Source organism: Pteropus alecto, unplaced genomic scaffold (genome assembly GCF_000325575.1).
Source record: "Pteropus alecto unplaced genomic scaffold, ASM32557v1 scaffold86, whole genome shotgun sequence".
In the NCBI taxonomy this organism is placed as follows: domain Eukaryota; kingdom Metazoa; phylum Chordata; class Mammalia; order Chiroptera; family Pteropodidae; genus Pteropus; species Pteropus alecto.
Window position 1 is genome coordinate 26220590 of NW_006442109.1, and position 20476 is coordinate 26241065.

At 37.3% G+C, this 20476-nt stretch overlaps 1 protein-coding gene across 5 annotated transcripts in view; it reads left to right on the top strand.

Annotated features, from left to right (window-relative positions):
* Positions 1–14: 14 nt before the first annotated feature.
* Positions 15–20476, top strand: part of TP53BP1 (tumor protein p53 binding protein 1) — an 81761-nt gene continuing 61299 nt past the window's right edge. For 4 of the 5 annotated variants that reach the window (XM_006920436.3, XM_015595862.2, XM_006920437.3 and 1 more), the window contains exons 1-6: positions 15–101; positions 353–466; positions 17862–18033; positions 18617–18801; positions 19005–19098; positions 19368–19452. In XM_006920436.3, coding sequence (XP_006920498.1) covers positions 18027–18033; positions 18617–18801; positions 19005–19098; positions 19368–19452 — 371 coding nt within the window. In that variant the 5' untranslated portion in view covers positions 15–101; positions 353–466; positions 17862–18026. The remainder of the gene's footprint in view (positions 102–352; positions 467–17861; positions 18034–18616; positions 18802–19004; positions 19099–19367; positions 19453–20476) is intronic. The other variant, XM_025038798.1, reaches the window with a different exon arrangement.

Below are 20476 nucleotides of genomic sequence, written 5' to 3' on the forward strand. Positions count from 1 at the left end.
CGGCTCTGCGGTCCCGCTCCGCCGCGGGGGTGGTGGCCACCCCCTACACCTCCCCCCCCACTCGTTCTCCAGAGGGATCTCCCACTCTGACTTGGGCAGGGGTGAGGATTCTGAGGGACTGGGTGGAGGGGCGAGTCGATTGCCTCAGCGACGGAAGAAGCTTCTAGTTAGGATGTTTCCCCTATAAGTACTATCTGGCAATTCCGCAGACTCGCCTGAACTGAGGGAGCCATCTTGTCCCTCTCTGTCTCGGTTTTGTATCGTCGTCTCCATCTGTGTCGGGGTGTGTATTATCATTGTCTGGTGCTTTATTTTTATTTTTATTTTTTATTTTTATATCACTGCTTGCCAGGGCCTTAGGCTCCATCCTCGGTTTCCCTGTCCTCATTGCCCCAGGCCCTGGGAGTGCCCTGGAAGGCTGCGCAGTTTTGGAGGGACAGAATGACCTTCCGGCCCTGAGTCCCTGGTGAGTTGTTATTCTGAAGATAGTGGTTGGCTAGTCTCCATCTCTACTGAGTGCAGGACTTGAGTGCAATGAGCTCAGACTGCAGCAAGGGGGATATGAGTAAAACCCAGAAAGACTTTCCCAACTACTGGTAATGTGACAGTGAGTTGAGTAACCTTGGGAGACTATGGTATTACTTACCCTAGGGAATTCTCAAAACCGAAGGGGCACCGTTTGAACCAAAGAAGAGGTTGACCCTTCTAAAACCAAAGAACCAGGGGATGGGAAAGAGGACTAAGGAGGCACACGCATTTTATGGCTGTCTGGAACATCCTTGTAAAAATGGTGTGTGCCGTTAGTCTACCTTCATGCATTCCTCATCACGTTTCCACCACCTACTCTGCACTCCAGCTCTTTAACCCAGGACATTGAGTCATCCTGTACATGTATGTATCCAAGAGCCTGTCTTTCACGCTAGGGCTCCAGAAGCACTTTTTTTTTTGTCCCATTTGCCTTATATTTTGGGGATGATACAGGATAGACAGCAGCATGTAACCTGATTTGGCAAGGCTATCCGTGAGCCAAATTCTGATCCACTTCCTCTTGGGGAACCCTGAGGAGGATTGGACAGTGTCTATGTGTTAAGGCCTCACAGCAGTCTTGGTCCCTATCATGGAGAATGTATTGGAGCAAAAATAGTCACAACATTCTGCAGTCAATTTGGACATGGTCCTACCTGAAACTAATATTATATGTCAACTATATCAACAAAATTTGACATGGCCTTAAAGTCCTTTTTGTAGTAGAGTGGGTAAAATAAAGGAGTACTGGCAGAATGTCAGATGAGGTGCCTCACCTTAGATGACACATGAGACAATGTTCTGCTACACCTCCGCCCCACCATTTGCAGATTTGAATCTGGTAAAAAGCATGGAGAAAAGTGCAGGCCTCCTCTTCTGCAAACAGAAAAGAGTGCCACGCGGAGGCAGAGAGCCAGAATAGGTTGTTAGGAGAAGAAGGGGACAGTTTCCATAGCAACTATAGCACAGGGCCTCAGGATAAGGGTCAGCAGCAGCTAACTAACTACAGACTCTGCTTTCATAAACTCTGACAAAGAGGTTAGACAATAGATATGAATGGAATGGGGATGGGACCACTCACTGATGAGATAGTAAGGGCAGAAATTTGGGCCTATGATCTCAGGCCCTGCTAGAATTGGGTTTTATTAATTAGAGCTGCAAATACAGACTATGATAATACTAAACTTGCATATATATGCTGGATGAATATTCAGCAGGCTTCTTTTTGCCAAAGGCAGACAATGTCATAGAAAAATTGGCTATAGGTATCTCTTAATTACTCCATTCTTTCCTGGTTTACAGTATCTCATCCATTGGGTGATGATACCAGTATCATTATCATATTATTGGAGAATATTTTCAAGTGTCAAGTGGCACATAGCACTGCACAAAGTGCTCTATAAAGAAAACTATGGAGTGTTAGTATCTATGCTCCAGAATTTTACAACTGAAGACAGAAAACACTGATGCACATGTGTATAAAGCATAGAAAGCCTATATACTTTGTATATGAATTGCAAAGCTTATAAAAACCTACTTTGTGTTTAGGAATATTGTGCTGTGGCAAGAGCCTGCTAGTAAAAGAATGCCATTCAAGGACCCTTCCAAGGGGATTATTGCAGACCTGTGATGTGCATGACTGCGAGGCACATGCTGCAGTGCATAGTGGTTATAGAGCCCATTGTAGTATTTCATTTAACTGTTGACCCCTTGGACTGACCAGGTGTGTTGTTTTGGGAAATTTCCTATTCTATAGTTTCTTCCATACTCTTGTCATGCAACACTGGTAGATACAGTGATTACAACCAATGCTTTTCAAACTCTTTGTGATGAAAGACCCTTGAATTGTGGAAGGGGTCTCTAAGGATCCACCACTAAAAGAGGAGGTTGGGGGTACAAAGGAAGGCACTATTATAGTCTCTTTTCTTGAGTGCACACTGGAATGGGCACAAGGCAGAAGATAGTGTATGAAATCAAATACTAGGAAAGGTAATAGTAGCCTCGGCTAAGTTTAAGTTAGATGATTCTCAGCCACTGGACCTTTATCAGTTCATAATATACAGTGATAAAATACTCATATTATGCATATGCTTAACAAAGTAGATGAGGGGAATAACAAATGGATGTGGAGAAAAGAAAACCCTGGTGCAGTGTTTGTAGGAATGCAAATTGGTGCAGCCACTATGGAAAACAGTATTGCGGTTCCTCAAAAAATTAAAAACAGAACTACCTTACGACCCAGTTATTCCATTTCTGGGTGTTTATCTAAAGAAAATGAAAAGATATGTGTATCCCTATGTTCATTGCAGGATTCTTTATAATAACCAACATATGGAAACAACCTAAGTGTCTATCGGTAGATGAATGGATAAAGAAGATATGATGTGTGTGTGTATTTTACATATACATATATATATATATACACATGTATATATATACATATATACATATATATACATACATACATACATATGTAATACATATATATGGAATACTACTTGGCCATTAAAAAGAAGGAAATCTTGCCATTTGCAACAACATGAATAGACTGTGAGTGCATTATGCTAAATGAAGTACATCAGACAGAAAAGACAAATATTGTACGATTTCATTTATATGTAGACTCTAAAAAGACAAATGAACAAATAAAATAAAACTCATAGATACAGAGAATAGACTGGTGGTTATTAGAAGGGGGTTGAGGGAAGAAGTGAAATGAGTGAAGAGAGTTAATTGTATAGTGATGGACGGTAACTAGACTTGTGATGACTTGGTTGTGTATACAAAGGTGAAATTGATATGTTGTATACCTGGAACTAATATAACAACATCTATCAAAATATAGGGGCATCTTTAATTTTTTTCTGAAAATAGTTTCATATTTGGAATTTAAATTAAATTATTGAAGTTGTCCTCATGAGAAAATCAGAACTTTATTGGAATTAATTATACTCATCTTAAATTATGTGTATGGAGGAGAGGGGGGTACCATAATCCTTTCAATGCTTAAGGTCTCCTTAGGACTTAAGCCAACTCTGATAATTCATAAAGAAAAGATACTGGCTCCTCCATTACTTCTAGACCGATAAATGTCAGTTTTTGGGGGGTTGGGGGGGGGAAATCTAAGCTCATTTGGCAGAATTCCAGCCTGCTCTGCTGGATTGCATGGTCTCATCAATCAAAATATCTAGAAGGAGCTGTATTCAGCTCAGATTCCCACCCTGTATACTCAGTTCTGCCTATAAAGCATTCTTTACATAGAAGAGTGTTGAATTACAGGATTGCTGTGTCAGAAGCTTATCCTTGGCTTTTGGGGAAAATACTATGATCATAATGCATACCAGCAGCCATAGGGTCACCTCTTCGCTGGAACAGCTGGTTTATCTGCAAAGGCACTGAGTAAAATAACCTTTAAAAATGCACTGTGTAAAATAATCTCTAAAAAGGTTAAGATGAAGGAGAAGTCTTTGTTTATTACTAGGTCCGGCTCACAGAGGACGTCCATAATAAATATTTGTTGGATAATTTTCCTAATTATTATTTGTTCACATTAAGTAATGGGAAGAGCAAAGGCACTGGGTTTTACCCTTGCCCTGCAGAGCATTGCAAAGGACAACAAAGAAATTTCCCTTTTATCCTCCCTCCCCACGTTCTCCTTTTTTAAGAAACTGATTCCTGAAAGTGAAAAACATTTATGGATACCATTTTCCCTTATCCATTCCATTTGCCTGTGAGACGGAATTTAGTGTTTGGCTGTGGCCTCTGATTCCACCTTTTCCTTTATTCTGAACAAAGCTATTTCTTACTGAAGGGATCTCTAAGGGTTTTCTTGTGGTGAAGATGATGGTGGTAAAGAGAATCTAAATATAAGTGTATAACTTAGTTTTGAGACCATGACTGTCTGTGAATTAACTTTTGCATTATTTTTTTCAAGATATTCACAGAATAGTTATTTTCCATCAAGAAATGCTTGAATTATTGAAGAAATATTGTTACCTTTATAATATTACTAAATCACAAATACTTTTTCTTTTCCTTCTCATTAGTTCTTTCTTGAAGATCCTTCATAATATGCCCTAACTTCCCTTTCTAACATTACCTCCTGCAAATACCTTGCATTAACTCTTTCATTCAGTCTGTCTGAGCCACTTGCCTTTCCCTCAGTCATTCTTGTACTTTCTGTTTAGGCTCTCTTTTTTTCCTTGAATGCTTTATTCTCTTCAGTTCTCACCTAGGAATTTATTTACCTTTACCTTTATGACTTGTTTTATTTGTGGAATAAGGTTCCATCTCATTCCACAGAGGACTTAAGGAGTATGACCTAACTCAAACACAGCTACTTCTCTGAAACTGCCTCCTTCACTTGCCAACTCTGTGATCTTGGATAAGTGGCTTATCTTCTCTGTGCTTTAGTTTTCTCATCTGTAAAATTGTAATGATAGCACATTGTATTTTGAGGGTTATTTCGTGGGTTAATTAAGTGAGACAATCCCAAATATGCTTAGAACAATGCCTAGAATTCATTTATTTAGTCACTCATTCATTCAGTATTTATTGAGCACTTAATGTGTGGCAGCAAATGGAACACACAAAGATAATAAATAATACATAAGTTATATAATATGTCAGAAAGTGATTAGTGCTGTGGCAAAAAAAATAGTGTAAGGATGATTAGGAATGTTGTTGTGGGTATGGTAATGAGGAAGAATGATGAAGGGGAAGGAAAGTTTGCAATTTTAAGGAGAGGCCTTATTGAGAAGGTAAGGCTTGAACAGACTCAAAGGAAGTAAGTGAGTTAACCATTTGGATATCTGGTAGAGGAGTTTTGTAGGCAGAGAGAATAGCCAGTATAAAGTCCCTAAGGTAGCAGTATGCCTGGTACATTCAAGGAATAGTTGGAGCCCATTGTGGCTGGAACAGAGTAGTGAGACAAAGAATAGGAGATGGGATCAGAGAAATAATAGGGTTCAGATCACGTAGGGCCTTGTAGGCATCAATAGGACTTTGGTTTTTACTCTGAGCGAAATGGGGAACATATGCAGACTTTTGAGCAGAGGAGTGATATAGTTTGACTTAGATTTTACAGGACCACTTTGGCTGCTGTGTTGAGCACAGACTGTAGAGGTTGTAAGAATAAAAGTGGGAAGCCAGTCAGGGAATTTGCCGTAATCTGGGTGAGCAATGATGTAGCTCGGACCAGAGTGATATCAGTGGAGATGATGAGATTCTAGGCACACAGTATTTTAGAGGTAAAACCAACCTGCTTTCCTGCCTCATTAAATGAGGAATGAGAGAGCAAGTAAATAATGACTCCAAAGGAAAAAAAGTTACCTATAGGAAAAGAGAAGAAACAAATTGTAAAGCAGCCAGAGATGGAAGGTGGACTTTTTTGAATGTATCTTACTTTGTAAATTCGACTTTAGAATCATATAAATGTTGTACATAAGTATAAAACAAAATTAAATCTAAATGACCAATCTAACAAATAACTTGATCCAGAATATATCTTTTAAAATCTCGGAGAGAGGAGGAAGAGGAGGGGGGAGATAGATGGGGTAAAAGGGGTCAAATATGTGGTGACAGAAAGAAATCTATGAACAGTGAACACACAATGCAGTGTATATATGCCTTACTATTGAATTGTAAATTTCAAAATCCTGAAACTTACTGGATTTTGTTAAGCAAATTTTGTCTTCATAATAAAAATAAATTTATTAATTTAAAAAATCAAACAACAAAACAAAACAAAAAATAAAATCTACAAACCAGTAAAAAAGACAACCTGATTATAAAGTGAACAATTTGAATGGACTTCCATAAGAGAAGATATATACATGGCCAATAAGTACATGAAAAAGAGTTCAACATTATTAGTCCTAGGAAAATGCAAGTTAAAACCACAATGTAGTATCATTTAACATCCACAAAATGACAAAAATTAAAAATTAGAAATAATTAAAAGACCAAATGTTAGCAAGGATGTGAAACAAATAGAGCTTTCAAATATTGCTAAAAGAAGTATAAAATGTTATAACCACTTTAGAAAAAGTATTTGTATGTTTCTTAAAAACTTAAACAAACATCAACTCTATGACCTAACAGTTCTACTCCTAAGCATTTACCCAAGAGAAATGAAAACATATGTCCACAAAAAGACTTGTGATAGCTGCTCATAGCAACTTTATTTATAATAGCCAAAACTGGAAAAGACTTAATCTCCATCAATAGGAGAATGGATAAACAAATTGTGGTATTTTTGTGCAGTAGAATGCTACTCAGTGATAAAAAGAAAGTAAAAATATATACAATATAGATAAAAAAAAAAAAAAAACCCACCAGTATGCTGAACCAAAGAAACAAAACACAAAAAGAATTACTATATTATTTGGTCTCCTGAGAAGTAGCTACCAAAACATGATTAGATGTACAAGAGACTTATTGAGAGAGTATATTGGTTATCTATTATAACTTGGAAACGAACTACTCCAAAATTTAGCATTTTAAAGTAACAAATATTTATTACTTCAGAGAGTTTCTAAGGATCTGAAATGAAGGAGCAAATTTGAGTGGTTTTGGCTTAGGCTTTCACATGTGGTTGCAATAGAGATATTGGTTGGGGTTACAGTAATCTGAAGGCTTAACTGAGTTTGGATGATCTGCTTCCAACATGGCTCACTCACATGGCTATTGGCAGGAAGCCTCAGCTTTTCACCATGTAGGCCTCTCCATAGGTCTACTTGAGTACCCTCATGACATGGCTTCTTCCTGAGCAAGTGAACCAAAAGTGAATAATGAGGGAGCCACGATGCCTAAATGTTATGACATAGTGTTGGAAGCTAGACACCATCACTTCTCTCATTCTATTTGTTAGAAGCAAGTCATTAAGTCTAGTCCACTCTCAAGAGGAGGAAAATTGTCTCTTCCTTTTGAAAGGAGTATCAATGAATTTGTGGATATATTTTAAATCATCACAGGGGGGGATCAGGAGAAGGCAGAGAGAGCCTTTAGACCAATATACAGGTCTGATATCTGTGTAAAGGGAGAGGGAAGGAAGGAGGATTGGAAAGGAAGAGTCTTGTCCTACAGCATGGTTCCAAGAAAGGTTTGGCCAGGCTGTTGAAGTCTTCAAGTTGAAGGCACCTGGTGGAGGAATCTTGTATGTCACAGGACTGGGTCTACCTTTGTAACCCTGCAATACTCTGGCATTGTCTGGGATCAGCCTATGGGAAGTGTGGCTTTGGTGCAAAAGGCGGGGTAACTCTACAGTGGCAGCAAGTAGGGTCCTCAGTCACTTATGCTCTCTAAGAAGATTTCAGCGGTGTATTTTCATGGTCACCACAAGTACATACTGTATGAATAAGTTTACATGAAATTCTAGAATGGGCAAAACTTATCTAGTGATAGAAAACAAACAAGTGGTTGCCTAGGGATGGAGAGGGATGGGGATTGATTGCAAAGTGGTACAAGGGAACTTTTGTAGGTGATGAAAATGTTTTGTATTTGATTGTGGCGGTGGCTACACACATATATACATTTGCTGAACTCATCAAACTGCATTTAAAATGGGCACATTTTATTGTACATATACAATATATATAAAGTTTACTAAAAACATAGTGAGATATCAGTTCACACTGACAAAACCAAATGTTAGGGAAAATGTGCAGTACTTGAAACTCTCATTGTTAATGGGAGTATAAAATTACACAACCATTTTGGAAAACTGGCAGTTTCTTAAAAGTTAAACAAATACCTATCCTGTGACCCAACAGTCCTACTCCTGGATATTGACCCAAGAGAAATTAAAATATATGTTCTCAAAAAGACTTATTTATGAATGTTTATAGCACCTTTTTAAAAATAATGGTTCAAAACAACCCAAATATCTACCCATAGGAGAATCAATAAACAAATTGATTGTGGATCATGTGTTTAATTGAATACTACTGAGCAATAAAAAAGAATGAACTGATGCATGCAACAGCATCAATAAATCTCAAAAATGTTATGTTATGCAGAACAGTGAACACAAGAGACTACATACTATATGATTCCATTTATATATAATTGTTGAACAGACAAAACAAGTCTATGGAATAGAAATTAGAATATGGTTGCCATGAAAAACTCTGGAGTGATAAAATGTTTTACATCTTGACTGGTATATGGGTTTCACAGATGTATACATTTGTCAAATTATACAACTAAGAGGTAAGCATTTCATTGTATTTAAATTTTACCTCAATTTAAAAATCAAAAAGAAGCAGTCACTAAAATAAAAAAGAATATGAAGGAAATTAACCAGTGTGTTAAATTGATAGAATTATTTCAAATGACTTTAAAATATAGTAATTTACCTGTCTATTAAAAATATTTTTAGTCGTGGTAAAATACATACAAAATTGACCATTTTGACCATTTTTAAGTGTATGAGTTAGTGGTATTAAATACATTCATAATGTTGTATGACTATCACCACCATCCATCTCCATACCTCCTTCCATCTTGTAAAACTTAAACTCTATACTTATTGAACAATAATTCCCTATTTCTTCCCCCCGCCCCCCACCTCCAGCTCCTGGTAACCACTATTCTGCTTACTTTCTGTCTTTATGGTTTGACTACTCCAAGTACCTCATTTAAGTAGAATCATTTAAGTAGAACCAGTTAAATCAAAGTATTTGTCTTTTTGTAACTAGTTAATTTCACTTAGCATAATGTCCTCAAGATTCATCCATGTTGTAGCATATGCCCTAACTGTACATTTTTAATGGTATATACGCTAAGGAAAAAATCACCTGCAAAGAAATGTTAAACTGTTTTCATTAGTCATCTCATTAATAATAATAACACCGGTGATAAATATGTGTGTGTGTGTGTACACACACACACACACACACACACACACACACAAATTAGAATAAAGCAAATAAGTTATGTCAATGTTATCAGGAACCAAGATGTTCATTGTAAGAGAAAGAGATAAAAATATAAAATCAAGAAAGTTGGGTAAAATCCCTGAAATCCTAAAATTTAATCAGAAAAAGCCAAATAATGACCAATCCAATAGTAATAAGCATTCCAACCATCCAAGTTGTGGTCTCGAAATGCCATTTACTACTAAAATGAACCAAGGCTTCTTAGAGAAACATCAGATTCCAGATCTGGGGCAAGAAATAAACAAAATGAACCTGGAATATCTTGTTATACCAGAAAGCAAGGGCATCAAAGACTACTGGAATCATATCAAAAGGGCTCTGGAGCTAATCTGAAGGGACTTTCACAGTCCAAAGATGGGACAATATACATTTCAAATATACATAACAGCAATGGATTGAAGCACACCAAATGTGTTAAAATCCATGAGTTCATAGTGATATTAAAACAAAATTTTCATTAGTCTGGCATATTTTTGAATATGCCAGAGAACCTCATTATTTAGAGAACTATTCTCTATTATATAGAGAAACCCCAACTCGTTATTTTGAAAACCAGTTAAATCAAAGGAAAGAAGTAAGCATTTATCTTGACTTTCCTTAGGTAATCAAATATTTAATGAAGGGAGAGTTCTTTATAGAAGAATTCCAGCTAATTAATGAAGACAGTATGTTAAAATTAGAATATCATTATTTTGCAGCCCAGACTGAAATAATGCAGCTAGGTAATGATTACCAATGATTGCTAAACTATCAAGTAAAAATTAATCAATTGAAACAATTAGTTGTAACAAAACAAAAATACATTCAACCAGATGTTGTATATTTCCTGATGTGATGCAATAGAAAGTATATACACTTATGAAGTATTTTTGCCCAAAAAAGAAAAAAGGAACATAAATCTGAACAGGTATATCTAACTGCCCATTTATAGAAAATAAAAAGGGACAAACAAATACATTAAATGACACCAGAGGGATGCAACCAGAAAAATCCACAATATTGGATATTTTACAGAACAAATAACCTGGTTTCATCAACAAATAAATTGCATGGATTAAAGGAGGGAGAATTTATAGATTAAAAGAGACCTGAGGTAAGTATTATCCAAATGCAATGTGTAAACCTTGTTTGGAATTGTAAAAAATAAAAATTATAAGGTAACTGGAGAAATTTGAACACTATATATTTGATAACATTAAAAAATTGCTGTCAATTTTCTTTGTGTTGATGTGTTTTAAAAATTCTCTATTTTTTTTTAGAAATATACATACCAATATTTATGGAGAAAATTATGTGATGCCTGGGATTTGCTTAGAAATAATCATTTGGGGGAAGTGGATAGGGATATAGGTTGGGCATTTGTTGGTAATTGTTGAAGTTGGATGATTAGTACACGGGTTATTTTTTTCTGGTAAAGAAAAAAGAATGTCTCCAAACTTTTGTTATAAGCAACAGGAAGGTTGCAGTTGCCATCCACTGAAATGGGGAAGGGTGCAGGTTGAGCAGGTTTGGTAGAAAAGATGAGTTCAATTCTAAGCGTGTTGAGTCATAGGTGTCAACTGGACTCTCAAATGTTTCGAGATATTGAATAGACAGTTAGATACATAAGTTTGGGATTTGGTAGAGAGGATTGGGCCAGAGATACACAGTTGGGAGTCATTGGCATATTGATGGTAGTTACAGCAATGAGACTGGATGAGATCAAGAAAGGAGCAAGGGTAAACAGCTTAAAACATAGTACATGCACAATAAATACTCGTTATAACCACATGACTACAATTCTTTCTTTTGATTTCTTTCTCTTCTGAACTCCTACAGCACTTTTATTATATTTTGTATTATAGTTATTGTATACATACATGTCTTATCTACTCTGTAAGTTCCCTGATGGTAGGAACTAAATCTTAATCATTTTTATACATTGTTCCCTCTCCAGCACCATGGAGCCAGAATGATGCCTTGCACATAAGTGAATTGAAATTAATAAACGAATTCGTTTGTGAAGAAATTTTGGTTAGGGCTGTGGATTTTCAGGCTTTAGGTTCATGAAACTTCCTATGTTGATGGGCTGTATTTGAGCAGGGCCAAGATGTGTTCTTGTTCTAGCCAACCAGTTAGCACACTAGCTCTGTACAGCCTAGATCAATTTTTGGGATCTAACCCTACGCAAGACACTGCAAAGGGGAAATGGGTGCGGTGACTCGGAATAGAGTAGAGGGAGATATGAAATAGTGACATAGGAGTAGGATATAAAACTAGGCACTCTGTGCATGTGACTTTATGTACACATACTTATCTCAGAAGATGAGTAAACATTTCATGGCTCAGCCAATAATGCATGAGTAAGAATTGGCTTGGTGTCCTTGTCCACTGAACTGTTTTATGGTCTTAGGTTTCTCAGTCCCAGAACATGAAAACTCCCTTCTCTCCGCTGGGACTTAGGAGTTCAGGAGTAGCTAGTTTTTTTGTTTTTGTTTTAATCTGCAAGGTGAACTTTTCTCACCTTCTACCTTCCTGGCTCTGATTCCTGGAAGTTTCCAAAGGCTCTAAGAATATTCCTTTTCTTACTCTCATCCTATTCCTATGTTGGGTACCAGGTAAACTTTCCTTGTAGTTTTGCTTAGTACCAAATCCTGCTCAGCTCCAATCTTGGATAATTTGATACCACTCTCTTTATTTTCCCTTTTTACATAATCACAGTATAATTATCAAGATTGGGAAAATAACATTGATTCAATACTACTATGCAATCTACAGACCTTATTCAAATACCACCAGTGCTCCAATTAGAGTTCTTTATAGCAGGATGGAAACCAAGTTCTTATCCAGGATTCAGGTCTGGATTACATGTTGCATTTGTTTTTTTCTCCTTAGTGTCCTCAAATCAGAAACAGTTCTTTGTCATCTTGATGTTGGCATTTCTCCTCGTCCTGTCTCCCTCTCCCTCTCCTTCTCCCTTTCTCTTTCTTTGAAGAATATGGGCGACTTATTTGTAGAATCAATTTGAGTTTACCTGATGTTTCCTCATGACCAGATTCAGGTTATAAATTTTTGGCAGGAATAAAATTAAAGTGATGTTGTTTCCTTCTCCGTGTGTCGCAGCAAGTGACACATGATGGCATTTTATCCCATTATTGGTGATGTTAACTGAGGTCACTTGGTTAAGTTACCATATTTTTTTTTACTGCAAATTTACTACTTTCTGTTTGTAATAATTCCATGCATTTTAAGGAGATAGTTTGAGACCATGTAAATCCCTCTTTTGCACCACATTAATAGTTTTAGCATCGATTATATTTATTTTAAATTATTTTTATTGAAATACATAACACACATAAAAGAGTGAATAAAATATAAGTGTACAAATGTATGAATTATAAATAGTATAGCTGTTTAATGCCTCTGATAATAAAAATAGAAGATTTCCAAGCACTTTACTTGGCTCTTTAAGAATAACAAATCCTCTATTCCCCCTAAAATTAACCACCAGTCCTGACTTTTATTGCAATCATGTCATTATTCTTTTATGATCTAGGCATGCACCTCTAAATATTAAAAGTAGTTTTATCTCATTAAAACATTTTTATTATAGTAAAATATGTGTAACATAAACTTTGTCATTTTAAACGTTTTTAAGAGTATTGTTCAGCGACATTACATACATTCACATTGTTTTGCAACCATCATCACCACCCATCTTCAGAACTTTTTCATCATCCCTGCTGGAACTCTGTACTCATTAAAAAATAACTCTTTATCCCTCCCTCCTCCCAGCTTCTGGAAACCACTGTCCTACTTTCTGTCTCTATGTTTTTGCCTACTCTAGGTACTTCACACAAATGGGATGATACAATTTCGGTTAGCATAATGTTTTCAAGATTCATCCGTGTTGTAGCATGTTAGTACCACTCTTGATTCTTATCCTGTAGTACTGGCTTCAAGGAAGTTAGGGACTGGGAAAAAAGCTGAGAGGAAGGAGGAGAGCCAGGAACTCTGAAGTCACAGGATGAGAATTTTTAAGGAGGAGAGAATCGGTAACACTATCATACATTACAGAGATCAAAACTAATAACATGTTTTGACAAGACACTTTCAGAATCGGTTATTAGACAAACATTTTTAGAGTAACTGCTTTGTGCCTGGAATTGTGCTAGGCACTAGATTTATGGAGGTTAAAGCCAGATTGCAAAGCATTACTGGGTTACTGGTATGGAGAAACGGAATTTGGAGAGAAGGAAAAAAGAAGTGCCGAGAGCTTGATAGAGAAGTGGTGTGGAGGGGAGATGCTACTAGGATGTGGAGATTTGCATACATCTGTGAGAAGAAGGAATAAGCCAGAGAAGGGAGAATGGCAGGCTCTATCAATTTTCAGACAGGCAAGGATTCCATTCTTTTCTCCCTTCATACCACAACTTTCTGTTTCTAACTCTGTTTCCAGGTAAAGGGCTCCTGATGGAGTTAAACTCTTTGGATTAAACATTTGAAAAAGTGGAAGGGAGAAAACTGCAGCTAATACTGCAGTCACAATTGTGCTTGGTATCCTGTATTTGGTGGAGACAGGTTGAGAAGGGGGCTTACAGCTGATTGGTTGCCTGGAAAGGGGTAGCAGTGGGCTGCCTTGCTGGGGTTCTAGTGTTGTGCCTCTAGGGCTTTATGTGTACTTGGGTGTAGCAAAGTCAGGGAGCTCTAGAAAGGTTCAAAAAGTGGGTTAAAATGAATAAGGAGGAAAAACAAAATGTGATATATACATACAATGGGATATTATTCATCCTTAAAAAGGAAGGAAATCCAGACACATGCTATTAAAATTACAACGCAGATGAACCTGAGGATATTACACTAAGTAAAATAAGTCAGACGCAAAAGGACAAATATTGCATGATTCCATTTGTATGAGGTATCTATCTAGATTAGTCAAATTCATAGAGACAAAGTAGAATGGTGGTTACCAGGGCCTGGAGGGAGAAGGGAATGGGGAATCATTGTATAATGGAACAGAGTTTTAATTTGAGAAGACAAAAAATTCTGGAGGTAGGTGGTGGTGATGGTTGCATAACATTGTAAATGTACTTAATGCCACTGAACCATACACTTAAAAATGGTTAAAACGGCATATTTCATGTTTTGTATATTTTACCACACCAAAAAAAATTAATAAGAACAATGTGGCAAAATATTAGCAATGTATCGATCTAGGTAAAGGGTTTATGAAAGATTGTACATTTTTTTTTTATTATACCATTTTTGCAACTTCTCTGTTGCTCTGAAAATTTTTTCTAAATAAAAATTTTACTTAAAATTAACAGGAGGGAGTTCTACAGAGAGACCAGTTGGGATAGTTTTCCCTGCAGGTACCTACAACTCTATCAGCCTAGTGCTAGGAAGTTAACGTAGTATCATGGGCGATGATTTGACTACCTTAAGTAATTTGCTTTCACATTTTAATTATATCATCACTTCTTTGTTGACAACTTCTTCATAAGGATGAGGAGTTGACAGTTTAGTTTCTCCTCTATTTTCTTCATATTATTTTAATTATGGATTCTTAGAACATTAGAGATACACATATTCAGTATTAAAATAAAAATACATTCTAAAACAAAACAAGTTTTATGTTAACTGTTTTGCCATTTCTTTGTCACTGCTCCTCCTCAATTATGAATATATGGAACTTCTGCAGTTAGACTGGGCTCAAATTCTCTCTTTCTTGCCAGCTCTGAGACATTGGACAAATTATCTCATGTCTCTAAACCTTAGTGTACTCATCTGTAACCCTGAAAGAGTTATGAGACTTATTGGTGAGGTAACAAATGTAAAACAGAGCACAATATCTGCCACATGGTAAAAATGTAATACATGTTATTAATTATATCATTGGTATATGACTGAATATGATTATATAGGTCCAAGTGCAACAGATCAGAATCTATTATATGTTAAATATAAGTCAGTATGTAATACTTTAATATTGCAATTTGAAGAGAATATATAATAACATCATTAAATTCAGTGCTTGTCATATCCTCAGTAAAGTTCTCTGCCACTGAGCTCCTAAACTATGAGTTTCCAGAGGAAAACCATGAAGCAAATGTAAAGGGTAGTAAATTGTTTCTGTGAGGTAAGATTAAACTATTTGGGCTTCTTTTGCTTAGAAAAGTCTGTGAGGAGACCTCAGGAAAAGATTAAGTATATAGCATTTATGTTTATTGTTTGATTGGTTGAAATATACTATGGAATTATTAGTCCTGATGAGATGATCCCAGCCTTATGAGAATTTATCCAGGTTTTAAAATTACCAATTAAAGACATTGTGAGAGGAAGTAGCTTTAAGCTCTAGAATAAAGGATTTAGTTTACTTGATTAGGAAAAAAAATTGCTGGCAATGAGATTTGTTAAAATTTAAAGTGAGTTAACGCAGGATGGAATTTTCATGTCTGGGAGGACTTTAGAGCTACCTTTCTATCTTACGTAAAAAGATGCACCTGTAGATAGGTAGCTGTGCTGATGGTCCTTTGAAGTTTTAGAGTCAATAAAGGCCTTTACTTCACTTAACTGCAATCAGTTACAGCCTCAGTGGGTAACCACCTTGCCTGTGTAATTTAATGATTTGTCATACTGCCTAACAAGGAATTCAGTTTTTCTTCATTTTTTTTAAGGCTCTTATTTAGCAATGAGAATAGCTCAGGTACATTTATTTATTTTTAGCCATGTTTATCAAGGTTTAATTTCCTCTTTTTAGTGTATAGTTTCATGAGTTTTGACAAATACATACAGTTTGACAAATAATCATGAAGCCTATTTGTGTCTTGCTTCGGAGGTGGAAATATAATAGCGGGATAGGATAGCAAAAATATAGTGACTTATGGGGGATTTTTATGGGAATCAAGGTCCTGATTTGCCCCACAACAGGACCTGGTTGTTTGTGCCCTCTCAAATCGAGCAGATGAATTCACTTTGTCTACCCAGTGTAGTTAATAGTGACCTGACCTGGTCCTTTTAGGATTAAATTTATTTGGCCATCTGTCTTCTGCAGCATTAGGAGTGGAGGAAGAGAGTAGTCAATTATAAAGGATTTTAAGATGAAGAAGTGAGATGTGTCTCTGTGTGTTCCATTACATTTTGGCCCACTAAAAAAACATTCTGGGGACTCTAATTATATTCTAATTATAGCAACGATAGATTCTGGATTTTTCAGGAAAGTTTCATTTCAGAGAGTCTGTCTTTTTTTTTCCCCATAAGTAGCATGAACTCAGATGATATTGGTTTAGAAACTATAATCATTGTAATTTATAACAGCAGGGAGAAGATTGGTTGGTAGGAAGCTCCACTTCAGCTTAGTTTATATCAAGTACTGAATTGGGCATTGACAGAATGGGAGAATCATGATCGGGCTGTGCCTAAGTCATTCTGAGTCTGGGGTAGAGAGAAAACTACCTCTTATTGAATACCTACTATGCATATGCTTGGGAGAGGGCTAGGTGCTTTCCTTATTGCCAGCTGCTCTGGCTAGAATTCCATCCCAGTTCCAAACACTTAAAAAACCAAAACAAAACCCAAACCAACAACATATTCCTCATGGGGCCAAGTTCATTAATACAAGTCACAGCTGCCACATCTCTTATAAGACCCTGGCACCATAAGTAGCATAACAGATTCTTAGGGCTTGGAGGGATCTTTGAGGTCGTCTAGTTAAAGGGGCAGCAGCTGTTCTCTTCACGAAGTCTGAGAATCACCGTGCTGAATTCTCTCAACTGAGAGGTGCAAAAAATATCTGGGGCTATAGTCTTTGTAGGCTACAATTCCATAAAAGATAGGACAACGAGAAGCAAATGTAAAGCTTGAATTACGTTCCAGACAGGATAGGGCAATGGAAAAAAATGTGGTTCATTGGGGTCCTCAGACAATGTAAAGAGGTGGGGGCGGGAGAGAAAGAACTGGCAGAGATGGAATGTGAGGCTCTTGAAGTCAGGTAGGGGCCCACAAAACAGAACCTGACTGACACAGGTAACCCCCGGAGAGCCCCTCCCTCTCTTCAGTTTCACCAGCTCTGAGGTACTAGCCATCCTGAATCCTCTTCTTTGCCCTTTTAGTAGAAAGCCAGGAAACCCTCTCCTTTTCCATGGAAGAGGATGAGAGTGCATGAACGATGAAAAACAGGTCTTTTTTCCTTATGTCTGAGTAATGAAACAAACAATTGTCCTGGAGGCAAGGGAATATATTTCACGCCCTCTCAAGGTCCCTTCGGTTCAAGGATACTGTCATTCTGGGGCTCTACAAGGGGGAGGGCCCGCAACGTCCATGCTGCCATGGAAACACGCTGCTGTGTTCCTTTTTCTTACGTGGGGCGGGGCACGGTGCCTCAGCCACCAATAATCCACAGGATTTCTTGAGTGGCAGGCAGCGACAGCGAATGGGCAAGCTGATACTGCGTGACGCGCGGGAAAAGGAGGAGTTCGAGGCTGGTGGCGGCGGTGGCGACAGCATCGACCTGGGGATAGAGCTGGAGGGACCTGGGGATCGTGCAGAGACCTCTAGCTCGAGCGCGAGGGACCTCCCACTGGGATGCCTGGTACTGTATGGAGAAAAGTGGGGGCTCAGTCAGCTCTGAAGGCTAAGGTTTCGGGTCTGAAGGGATGGCTGACCGGAGGGGGCGGGGTGGCAAGCATGGCGGCGGTGACTGGGAAAGGGTTGGAGGGCCCTGAGGAGGGGGTGGGGAAGCAGTAGCTAGGAAGGCTGGGTGGTCGTGAGGCAGCGTGAAGGGCTGTGGGGGTTCTGGCAGCAGAGATTACAAAGCAGCCTTTTGGGGGTGGTAGAGGCGCCAGAAGGACGTAGGGAGAGTTGTGGGGGGATGGAAAAAGGGGCGGGAAGAATAGAGGTTAGGAAGGAGGGGAAAGGGTGTCTACGGGAAGGTGGTAGAAAAAGAGAGGGAGGAGGATAGGCAGGCAGATTGTAAATAACGAGGAAATTGGGTTTTTGGAGGTATAATAGGGAAGAGCTTGCAAGATTATAAATATAGTAATGTTCTAATTGAAAGAGCTCTAGACTAGTCTCCTTTCCCAGCTCCTGTACTTCCTGCCCCAGTATTTAAGCTTAAACTGAGTGAAGAAGGCTAGTAGGTTACATAGAACTGATCTTTTGTTTTTCCATTCCAGGGGAGCAGATGGACCCTAGTGGAAGTCAGTTGGATTCAGATTTCTCTCAACAAGACACTCCTTGCCTGATAATTGAAGATTCTCAGGCTGAAAGCGAGGTTCTAGAAGATGATTCTGGTTCTCACTTCAGTATATTATCTCGACACCTTCCTAATTTGCAGACGCACAAAGAGAATCCTGTATTGGTGAGTGATATCTTGTTTGGAAATGATTGAGCAGGTTTTTTTTTTTTTCCTAATCTAGACCAATCAGCAGCCATAAGTACTTAGGAGATCACTATCTTTTGGATAAAGTTAGTTAGGAAAATGAAAATATGTTCAAGAAAAATATGTCTCATTTTGGGTTATTTCATATATAGTGGGGGTATTTATATATGTATATTTTCTAGGATGTTGTGTCCAATCCTGAGCAACCAGCTGGAGCAGAACAAGGAGACAGTAATAGTGGATTCAATGAACATCTGAAAGAAAACCAAACTTCAGGTGAGGTGTTTAAAGCTCTCAGTCCCTTTTGCAAGGATGCACTTGTTAGAACTGAGTGGATTTAAACATTATGTGGTTGTGGCGAATGTATGTAAAGAAGGCTAGCACAGTATCTTGGTGCATATAGTAAGCGCTCAAAACGTTAGTTTTCTATAATTCCTGTATGGGGTATAGCTTATTAGATTGGTACTGTCTACATTCCTGAATTTGTATTAAAGTTTAGTGGTAAATAAATGCTTTTTGTGCTAATATCCAATTATGTTTTTCAGATCCTATGGATTCTTCTCATTTGGATACATGTGGTTCCATCAGTCAGGTCATTGAACAATTACCTCAGCCAAATAGGACAAGCAGGTATACTAGTGTTCGAAGGAATTTATTACATTTATTATGGATCAATTCTTTTATCTGTATCTTTGCCTCATCCCAAGGATAAAGGGATGAATCTTATATTTGTGAATTAGGGAGTGGGATTTGAGGATTGTGTTAGTACCGATAGCTGGAATCTCTTTTGTGAAGGTAATAACATTTTTTCTACCTACATTATTTAGATTATGATCTATCTTGTGCATGTGAAACAAAATAAGCATTTCTCATTCTTAGCATAGATGTGACTTAGTGGAAAAAAAAAATCAGTAAATATTTAGATATATTATCAAAGCTGTTAGGCATGCTTTCCACCAACCAACCAAAGTACCTCATCAGTTTTAGATGCAGAATATTTAATTTATACCCTAAACTATTCATTTTTACTTTGTCTTATGTATATCTTTACATTAGCCATTCATTGAATTTGTCTCCTATGTTAGACACTAGGTTGGATTTTTTTGTTGTTTTGAGAGTTCTTTACATAGTCAAGATAGTAATCCCTTGTAGGGTATGTGTTTTGCAAATATTTTCTCCTATTATGTAGTTTGTCTTTTCATCTTCCTCAGAGGGTTTTCCACAGAGTAGGTTTTTAGTTTTGATGAGATCTGTTAAATATTTTTAACAGAGTAATATAAATACATAGTTTATTTTAAAAAGAGCTTATAACGAAAAGTAAAGAGTTCTTTCCCATCCTTAGTTTCTTTTCACAGAGGCAACTCTTTTAAAGTGTTTGTGTTTTTACTTCCTCGGGAGATTATCTTCCTAGCTTTTAGTACTATTGTATAACTAAGTAACACTATTATACTGCCGTTTCTTGTTTTATCAGATTAAGACAATTGAGTTCCATAATTAAAGATTTAACTCACAAGACACTCCCAATTTTTGTAATAATTATTTTAGTTCTTTTATTGTCTACTTTTATACTTCTAAATAGTGTATTTAAACCTGTGTTTTCTTCTGTCAGCTTTAGATAGTGGAGAAGAGTTTAACAATACTATTTTTTGTCTCT